The sequence below is a fragment of the Hyla sarda genome, chromosome 12 (assembly GCF_029499605.1).
Source record: "Hyla sarda isolate aHylSar1 chromosome 12, aHylSar1.hap1, whole genome shotgun sequence".
Classification (NCBI taxonomy): domain Eukaryota; kingdom Metazoa; phylum Chordata; class Amphibia; order Anura; family Hylidae; genus Hyla; species Hyla sarda.
In genome coordinates, this window is record NC_079200.1 from 64,596,061 (window position 1) to 64,607,144 (window position 11,084).

General features: G+C 47.3%; 1 protein-coding gene across 1 annotated transcript in view; it reads right to left on the minus strand.

The window, feature by feature from the left end:
* Positions 1–10,811, minus strand: part of EEF1A2 (eukaryotic translation elongation factor 1 alpha 2) — a 38,517-nt gene extending 27,706 nt beyond the window's left edge. The window contains exons 1-2 of the mRNA XM_056547961.1: positions 10,654–10,811; positions 3,415–3,595 (exon numbers count right to left, since the gene is read on the minus strand). Of these exons, the coding sequence (XP_056403936.1) occupies positions 3,415–3,558 (144 nt within the window). The 5' untranslated portion in view covers positions 3,559–3,595; positions 10,654–10,811. The remainder of the gene's footprint in view (positions 1–3,414; positions 3,596–10,653) is intronic.
* Between the last annotated feature and the right edge of the window lie 273 nt (positions 10,812–11,084).

Here is an 11,084-nt window from a genome sequence, read left to right on the forward strand (position 1 = left end):
GGAACCACAGAGTTACGGCAAGGGTTACTGGGAACCGGTTTTAGACAGTTCTTGGAACAAGAGGACCCCCAACTCTTGATCTCCCCAGTGGACCAATCCAGGGTTGGGGAATGAAGTTGAAGCCAGGGAAGTCCAAGGAGAATCTCCGAGGTGCAATTGGGGAGGACCAAAAGTTCAATCCTCTCATGATGAGATCCGATGCTCATAAGAAGGGGCTCCGTGCGGAAACGTATGGTACAGTCCAATCTTTCATTATTTACACAATTGATGTAGAGAGGTCTGGCGAGACTGGTCACTGGGATGTTGAACCTGTTGACGAGAGAGGCCAAAATAAAATTTCCTGCAGAACCAGAGTCCAAGAAGGCCACTGTAGAGAAGGAGAAGGCAGAAGCAGACATCCGCACAGGCACAGTAAGACGTGGAGAAGCAGAGTAGACATCAAGGACTGTCACACCTTTGTGCGGAGTCAGCGTACGTCTTTCCAGGCGGGGAGGACGGATAGGACAATCCCTCAGGAAGTGTTCGGTACTAGCACAGTACAGGCAGAGGTTCTCCATACGGCGTCGTGTCCTCTCTTGAGGTGTCAGGCGAGACCGGTCGACCTGCATAGCCTCCACGGCGGGAGGCACAGGAACAGATTGCAGGGGACCAGAGGAGAGAGGAGCCGAGGAGACGAAACGCCTCGTGCGAACAGAGTCCATATCTTGGCGGAGTTCCTGACGCCTTTCAGAAAAACGCATGTCAATGCGAGTGGCTAGGTGAATAAGTTCATGTAGATTAGCAGGAATTTCTCGTGCGGCCAGAACATCTTTAATGTTGCTGGATAGGCCTTTTTTGAAGGTCGCGCAGAGGGCCTCATTATTCCAGGACAATTCTGAAGCAAGTGTACGGAATTGTACGGCATACTCGCCAACGGAAGAATTACCCTGGACCAGGTTCAACAGGGCAGTCTCAGCAGAAGAGGCTCGGGCAGGTTCCTCAAAGACACTTCGGATTTCCGAGAAGAAGGAGTGTACTGAGGCAGTGACGGGGTCATTGCGGTCCCAGAGCGGTGTGGCCCATGACAGGGCTTTTCCGGACAGAAGACTGACTACGAAAGCCACCTTAGACCTTTCAGTGGGAAACAGGTCCGACATCATCTCCAGATGCAGGGAACATTGGGAAAGGAAGCCACGGCAAAACTTAGAGTCCCCATCAAACTTATCCGGCAAGGATAAGCGTATCCCAGGAGCGGCCACTCGCTGCGGAGGAGGTGCAGGAGCTGGCGGAGGAGATGACTGCTGAAGCTGTGGTAGCAACTGTTGTAGCATAACGGTCAGTTGAGACAGCTGTTGGCCTTGTTGCGCAATCTGTTGTGACTGCTGGGCGACCACCGTGGTGAGGTCAGCGACAACTGGCAGAGGAACTTCAGCGGGATCCATGGCCGGATCTACTGTCACGATGCCGGCTGGCAGGTAGTGGACCCTCTGTGCCAGAGAGGGATTGGCGTGGACCGTGCTAGTGGACCGGTTCTAAGCCACTACTGGTTTTCACCAGAGCCCGCCGCAAAGCGGGATGGTCTTGCTGCGGCGGTAGTGACCAGGTCGTATCCACTAGCAACGGCTCACCTCTCTGGCTGCTGAAGATAGGCGCGGTACAAGGGAGTAGGCAGAAGCAAGGTCGGACGTAGCAGAAGGTCGGGGCAGGCAGCAAGGATCGTAGTCAGGGGCAACGGCAGAAGGTCTGGAAACACTGGCAAGGGACACACAAGGAACGCTTTCACTGGCACTAAGGCAACAAGATCCGGCAAGGGAGTGCAAGGGAAGTGAGGTAATATAGGGAGTGCACAGGTGATAACTCTAATTGGAACCACTGCGCCAATCAGCGGCGCAGTGGCCCTTTAAATCGCAGAGACCCGGCGCGCGCGCGCCCTAGGGAGCGGGGCCGCGCGCGCCGGGACAGAACAGACGGGGAGCGAGTCAGGTAGGAGAGCCGGGGTGCGCATCGCGAGCGGGCGCTACCCGCATCGCGAATCGCATCCCGGCTAGCAGCAGGATCGCAGCGCCCCGGGTCAGAGGACGTGACCGGGGCGCTGCAGCGGAGGAGGTGAAGCGAGCGCTCCGGGGAGGAGCGGGAACCCGGAGCGCTCGGCGTAACACACATATTACGGGTCGGGATGGGAGGTCGGGATAGGAGGTCGGGATAGGAGGACGGGATATGAGGACGGGATATGAGGACGAGATAGGAGGTCGGGATAGGAGGTCGGGATAGGAGGTCGGGATAGGAGGACGAGATAGGAGGTCGAGATAGGAGGTCGAGATAGGAGGATGAGATAGGAGGTCGAGATAGGAGGACAAGATAGGAGGTCGAGATAGGAGGTCGAGATAGGAGGTCGAGATAGGAGGACGAGATAGGAGGTCGAGATAGGAGGTCGAGATAGGAGGTCGAGACTATGAGGACGGGAAAGGAGGTCGGGATATGAGGACGGGAAAGGAGGTCGGGATATTAGGTCGGGATATTAGGTCGGGATAGGAGGACGGGATAGGAGGACGGGATAGGAGGATGGGATAGGAGGATGGGATAGGAGGTGGGGATAGGAGGATGGGATAGAAGTTCGAGATAGGAGGACGGGATAGGAGGTCAAGATAGGAGGTCAGCATAGGAGCTCGAGATTGGAGGTTGGGATAGGAGGTCGAGATAGGAGGACTGGATAGGAGGTCTAGATAGGAGGACGGGATAGGAGGATGGGATAGGAGGTCGGGATATGGGGTTGGGATATGCCAAAAATATATGAGGACTGGATATGAATTCAAAAGCTTCCTCCTTTGTTTATTTTCCTCCCCAACAAGGATTAGGAAGGAAGAACCGGGCAACGCCGGGTACTCAGCTAGTTTCTCATATTGCTCATGTGAAATTAAAGCTGAGCTCTGACTGGTTGCTATGGGCAACAAAGAGAATCTTACTATAAACTTCACAAATGTCCTCAATCCTCATTATTGTTCTGAAAACCCGAATAATAAAAGGGCCAAGGCTGTAGATTGGGCAAGTATGTTTGTATAGGATTACAAAAAAAAAAAAAAGTGCTTTCTTCTAAAAACAGCACCTCGTCTGTCCACAGGTTATGCGTGGTATTACAGCCCAGTCCCATTCACTTCAAGCAGAGCTGGAATACTAGACATAACCCATGGACAGGTGGGGGTGCTGTTTTCAGAATAAATCAGCCATGTTTTTCTAATCGTATACCCTAACCTGAGATCCCAACCTGTGGCTCTCCAGCTGCTGCAAAAGGTCATTCAAAAGTGCTGTAACCCTATAGGTACATTGTATATACACATTTCTAAAATCATCCCTTAACCAGAAGTTCACATGTCGAAATGAAATCATTTTTCTTTACATAAACATCTGATATTATTGTAATTTATGGCGTGCGCTCACCTCAGCGGCCTCCTTCTCAAACTTCTCAATAGTCCTCTTGTCGATGCCTCCACATTTGTAAATAAGATGGCCAGTGGTGGTGGATTTGCCGGAATCCACATGGCCGATGACCACGATATTGATGTGAGTCTTCTCCTTCCCCATCCTCCTGGGGGTTGTGCTCAGTAGGGGGAGAGGGTATCTAATGTAAAGATCATATTAAGTCATCATACCCCAATTCATATAGTTGTGAAGACACTGAGGCAAGAGGCACAACTTGCCTCATACCTATGTGATATACTTAGCAATCTTCATCACACGTCACTTGCTGATTGCTGAAAACCCATAATTCTTTATTTTTTCTATTCAACAGTTTTTGGTTACATTTGGGAAAAAAGGATATATAATGCAGCCTTTTCCAGGTGTTTTTGGCTCTCACTCAAATTCTTAGGCTGCTTTCACACTATAAAGTTCTTCCGTTTTAAAGAGCTGTTATAATGTTCCCTTATGAAAACCCTTACAAACGGCCGTTACAAAATCCCATTAAAGTCTATGGGATTTTTACATTATCAGTTTTAACCCATCATAGCCCGTTGTTAATAATGGATGTTATTTTGTGACGGGAGAAAAATAGTGCATGTTTTTTCTCCTGTCACAAATAACGTCCGTTATTAATAACAGGCTATGACGGGTTAAAACAGATAATGTAAAAATACCACAGACTTTAATCGGATTTTGGAATGGCCGTTTAACAGGCGTTTTTAAGGGTTTTCATAATGGAACATTATAATGGCTCTTTAAAACGGAATAACTTTATAGTGTGAAAGCAGCCTTAGTAACTGACTAGGGATGTATGCCAAGCCAGAAGTCTATCCTGAAGGAAAGAATACCTATCTGAAGACAGCTGTTTTGGGGATATTGCCCCTCATTAATACAGAGCAGGGTGCTGGCTGGCTAGTAAGAAGCTGTCGTTGTAGGACCAAAGGATCATCAAAAAGATATGTGGAGACTTAAAGAGGCACTGTCATTGTTAAAAACTTTTCATATATTGCAGGACTCATTATAATATGACATTTCACAATATGCACCTGTTAAAAAAAAAAAAAATTTCACCTGAATTTCCCAGCTAAAAATAGCCACCACTAGGGGTCGCCTGTCTTTTAGCCAGACAGACTAGTCTAGATTTTACAGCATACTGGATACCGTCTGTAAAGCATACCAGTATCCAGTATAGGAGATTTCTATTGAGTATGCAAAACTACAGATAAAGGATGTGTGGACATGCTGGGAGCTGTAGTTTTAAAACAGCTGGAGGCAACACTGCTCTAACACAGTTATTAACAAACATTGCAGCTTCAGTTGTTACTAAACTACAACTCCCAGCATGCTGCAATAGTCAAAGCTTTCTCAGACTCCTGAATGACAAAGAAGTTGATCAGACATTCTGGAGTCGGTGAAAGATGAATGACACACATAGTGACAGCTATACTGATTAGCATCCAGCTTTACTAGGAGAAGATAAAACAGATAGAACATGTATTCATAAAAATGCTACACTTTTATCTAAAAAATCCTTGCACTATTATTATAAAGATCTATTCTTATATTTAAACATTTTATCCTGTTATGAATTCACCATAATGTCTTCTGATTACTGCAGGCAAGCTCCAGGTATCTTCCTCTGACACATGACACAACATAAAACCAGAGAGGAAAGGGTTACAGAGTAGAGAGTACTGATTGGCTGACTGCCCGGGCTTGCTTCTGTGAGGTAGACAGACTGACACGCCCCCTCCAGCCTGCACAATGAAAAAGTAACTCACCATCAGATAAATGCTTATATCTCTGGATGTATAGGTCCGAGACACATAAAAAATGATATGCACATGATCAGGATTGGGTCCTGAGTAACATATCACTTTTTTTCTTTTTTTTGCACTATGAAAGGTACGCTTTAAAGGCCACTCATGCTTCACCAGGAATTCTGGGGAAAAAGAATATATGAAGCAGCTCTCACACCACCTTGTTCAGGTAGCTTTCCCTAAATTCAGTATTTTCCTCCTATTAGGAGTCTTCGAAACTGACTAGGAATGTATGTCAAGCCTAAAATCTCTCCAGAAGGAAAAAAAATACCCATATGCAGACAGCTGTTTCAAGGTTATTGGCCCAGAAACATCCCCCCCAGTCAATACCATGCTCTGTACTGATAAGGGGCTTGGCCTACTGATGAGGGTGCTGTACTGTACTATACTGATGAGGGGGCTGTACCGTACTATACTGATGAGGGGGCTGTACTATACTGATGAGGGGGCTGTACCGTACTATACTGATGAGGGGGCTGTACTGTACTATACTGATGAGGGGGCTGTACCGTACTATACTGATGAGGGGGCTGTACCGTGCTTTACTGATGAGGGGGCTGTACCGTACTATACTGATGAGGGGGCTGTACCGTACTATACTGATGAGGGGGCTGTACCGTACTATACTGATGAGGGGGCTGTACTGTACTATACTGATGAGGGGGCTGTACTGTACTATACTGATGAGGGGGCTGTACCGTACTATACTGATGAGGGGGCTGTACTGTACTATACTGATGAGGGGGCTGTACCGTACTATACTGATGAGGGGGCTGTACCGTGCTATACTGATGAGGGGGCTGTACCGTACTATACTGATGAGGGGGCTGTACCGTACTATACTGATGAGGGGGCTGTACCGTACTATACTGATGAGGGGGCTGTACTGTACTATACTGATGAGGGGGCTGTACTGTACTATACTGATGAGGGGGCTGTACAGTACTATACTGATGAGGGGGATGTACAGTACTATACTGATTAGGGGGATGTACTGTACTATACTGATGAGGGGGTGTACTGTACTATACTGATGAGGGGGCTGTACCGTACTATACTGATGAGGGGATGTACAGTTCTATACTGATGAGGGGGATGTACTGTACTATACTGATGAGGGGGTGTACTGTACTATACTGATGAGGGGGCTGTACCGTACTATACTGATGAGGGGATGAACCATTCTATACTGATGAGGGGGATGTACTGTACTATACTGATGAGGGGGCTGTATTGTACTGATGAGGGGGCTGTACTGTACTATACTGATGAGGGGGATGTACTGTAATATACTGATGAGGGGGCTGTACGGTACTATACTGATGAGGGGGCTGTACTATACTGATGAGGGGGATGTACTGTACTATACTGATGAGGGGGCTGTACTGTACTATACTGATGAGGGGGCTGTACAGTACTATACTGATGAGGGGGCTGTAAAGTACTATACTGATGAGGGGGCTGTACTATACTGATGAGGGGGCTGTACCGTACTATACTGATGAGGGGGCTGTACCGTACTATACTGAAGAGGGGGCTGTACCGTACTATACTGATGAGGGGGCTGTACCGTACTATACTGATGAGGGGGCTGTACCGTACTATACTGATGAGGGGACTGTACCGTACTATACTGATGAGGGGGCTGTACGGTACTATACTGATGAGGGGGCTGTACGGTACTATACTGATGAGAGGGCTGTACTGTACTATACTGATGAGGGGGCTGTACGATACTATACTGATGAGGGGGCTGTACTGTACTATACTGATGAGGGGACTGTACTGTACTATACTGATGAGGGGGCTGTACGATACTATACTGATGAGGGGGCTGTACTATACTGATGAGGGGGCTGTACTGTACTATACTGATGAGGGGGCTGTACTGTACTATACTGATGAGGGGGTGTACTGTACTATACTGATGAGGGGGTGTACTGTACTATACTGATGAGGGAGTGTACTGTACTATACTAGTGAGGGGGCTGTACGGTACTATACTGATGAGGGGGCTGTATGCTACTATACTGATGAGGGGGGTGTACCGTACTATACTGATGAGGGGGCTGTACTGTGCTATACTGATGAGGGGGCTGGGCTGTACTATACTGATGAGGGGGCTGTACTATACTGATGAGGGGGCTGGGCTGTACTATACAGATGAGGGGGCTGTACTGTACTATACTGATGAGGGGGCTGTACGTACTATACTGATGAGGGGGCTGTACTGTACTATACTGATGAGGGGGCTGTACGGTACTATACTGATGAGGGGGCTAAACGGTACTATACTGATGAGGGGGCTGTACGGTACTATACTGATGAGGGGGTGTACTGTACTATACTGATGAGGGTGCTGTACTGTACTATACTGATGAGGGGGGTGTACTGTACTATACTGATGAGGGGGATCTACTGTACAATACTGATGAGGGGGCTGTACGGTACTATACTGATGAGGGGGCTGTACTGTACTGATGAGGGGGCTGTACTATACTGATGAGGGTGCTGTATTGTACTATACTGAAGAGGGGGATGTACTGTACTATACTGATGAGGGGGCTGTACGGTACTATACTGATGAGGGGGCTGTACGGTACTATACTGATGAGGGGGCTGTACTATACTGATGAGGGGGCTGTACTGTACTATACTGATGAGGGGGCTGTACTATACTGATGAGGGGGCTGTACTGTACTATACTGATGAGGGGCTGTACTATACTGATGAGGGGGCTGTACTGTACTATACTGATGAGGGGGCTGTACTGTACTGATGAGGGGGCTGTACTGTACTGATGAGGGGGCTGTACTGTACTGATGAGGGGGCTGTACTGTACTATACTGATGAGGGGGCTGTACTATACTGATGAGGGGGCTGTACTGTACTATACTGATGAGGGGGCTGTACTGTACTATACTGATGAGGGGGCTGTACTGTACTGATGAGGGGGCTGTACTATACTATACTGATGAGGGGCTTTGGCTTGGCTTCCATTCCCAGTTAATTTCTCCAAGTTGGAGTAAAACACTGACTTTAAATAGGCTATCCTGGAAGAGAAAACCCGAGCTGATTTTTTATTTTTTTTTAACCAGCACCATATTTGTGGTTGTGCGAGGTATTTCAGCTCAGTTCCATTGAAGTGAATGGAGCTAAGTTGTAATACCACACACATTCTAAGGACAGGTGTGGCACTGTTTTTTCTTTTCTTTTAAAATAGCTCTGTTTTAATCTTCCTGGATAACTCCTTTAAGAAAAAAGTGGTGTCAGTTGGGTGTGAATGGTCTTTAAGTCTCCATATGTCTTTATGATGCTCTCCTCAAGGAAAAACATTTGGGAACGCAAATCAATAACAATCAATATGACCACAAACACGGTTCCCTTAATGGTTGCCTAACACTCATCTTTGCCCGATTCCTGAATGGCAAATCTACCTATTGACACTCCACCTTCTTAAAATGGTGCAGAACTCAACTGATGTTTTTTTTTTTTTTTTTTCAGTAGTGTGAGAAAGATGAATCAAAAATGCCTTTGGAGCTGTAAAGGCAACAGTATAACTTTTACTCAGTTTTCTCATATATTTAGATGTATTGGATAAATCGAAAACTCGACAGAAGGGGACGATTCAGTAAACAGGACTTGTATGTAAAGATGTTCATTTTTACTAGTACTGTCCTTGCCCCCTGCTACGTCCTGGCATCTAATGGGCATCAATCGATTTCTATGTTCCAGATCAATGAGCCCAGAATAACACATCAGTGCCCTCGCCCAGATCAGATACACAATACCAAGGAAAGGCAGAAAGCAGGTGGGGGCAGGTAGAGGGAGGAGTGGGGGTATAAATTACAGCACAGTGAATCATCAAGGGACAGTAAATAGAACTTCTATACCCAAGAGGAGACAAGACGCCCCCCTTTATCTGTCCTTACTATGACAACCTACATGAACTGCTGATGAAGCAGAGCTGAATTTGTAAAGTGCAGTCATATATAAAATAGCAGAGAACACATTGCAATAGTCAGCAACTAGGAACTCTGCTGACAAACTCATCTCTTCTATGTTTGTACCATAAAAAACAGCGTTGAGTGGTCATGTGCCGTGCCACTTCTGAGTATTTTCTGCCCAGATAAAGTCCATCAGTGATCAGTCAGTTTAACCCCCTTAGTTTGGGGCAGAAATTCAAGAGTTGTGTGTCCTTTGTACACAGTACGGTTATCAAATGATGAAGCAGAGCTAAACTTGTCATGGACTGTTTCTCAATCAGGAAAATGCAGCTTGATTCCCTGCATTCCTATGCAGCCAAAGATAACACAACATGATGACAATAAAGCCTTTTTGTGCTAAATGGCAAACTCAACTCTACTTTATTTGTCATACATTATAATGGTATCAATATATTTGCTCCATTTAATGCTGTGTTTATATGTATAGAATAGCATGCCATGGTGAGAATTGACGATGACAAACTCTGCTCTGCTGCATGTCATGGTATATAATGGTATCGGTACCTCCGCTTCATCTGACCCTGGATGCTGTGCCTACAGTATATGTATATACTAGAACACCATGATGATAACTGGTGTTTTGTGCTACATGACAAACTCGGCTCTGCCTCAGACGTGCCTTGTAAAGATAGCGATATCTCTGTTAATATCTCTATGAATGGGTACTATATACATGTATATACACATCATATAAAGTAATAATAAACTTAGCTGTGCTACATTTGTGCCTATAAATCCTATGGTGTATCCAGATATTGTAGATGTATGTGTCCTGCATTCGGCTGGGAGCTCCCTCCCTCTTTTCTCTTGCAGCCTTTGATGGATTTTACATTACGCCACAGATAAAATGTCCCTTTTCCAGATGTCCCACATCCTCCATACAAGTACGAAGCATCTAGTACCCCCCAAAAAACTGATCTGCCCCACCTTCCCCCATGCACCCACAAATTAGATGGGGCTCCAAAGTGGATAGAGGGAAGGGGAGTGTATGGCTGACCAGGGGGTCTCTGCTAGACAGGTGCGACTAGGGGTGGGCAATCGAAGGGGGCTACAGGAACTTATTATTATGGACTAGAGAAAAGAGTAGGGGGCTTATGTGTTGGGGGGCTTATAGAACACAAGATAAGTTATTGAGGGTCTATAGGCATTAATGTGCTACGTGACTTGGGGGCTTACTGGTAGGCGGGGGGTACAAGGACTTGCAAACAAGGGGGCTCCAGATTAAGCAGGTGACAAGGTGTGGGCAGTAAAGGGGGGGCTCACAACTTATATAGGCTACAGAAAAAGGGGGTGGCTGTTGAGTGGGTGCAAGCCAAGGATGGGGGAGCACAGGAAGCATCACAGGATGAGAGTTATTGGGGGGCTGCAGGCTGGAAGTGGGGAGCTCTTACCTGTGGCTGAGCTCTCAGACAGCAGGGGCTGCCGGCTCCAGATCAGCCAGTTTTATTTCTCCGGGAGGGGGTCCACCTATTGACGGCCCCAGCGCAATGCAGTCACCCCTGCACCACAGCAATGCGGTACCGGGGATGATGGGGAGGGAGGGGGTGAGGGGAGAGGAGGAGTGAGAAGAGTTTGGAGAGGGAGGGGGGAAGGAGTGATCAGGAGAGGAAGGGGACACAGCAAGATGCTAGGAAGGAGGGGGGGGCACTGGAGGAGGATGACATAATGGGGGGAAAGGAGGGGGTGGGGGTCCTCCTTAATGTGATGTTGGTGAATGAAGGAGACCTCAGTGTGGAGTCAGCCTCCTCTGTGTAGCCAGCATCTTGGTTGGCAGAACTGCTCTGCTGTTTCTAGGGCAGCTGGGATCATATGACATTGCTGC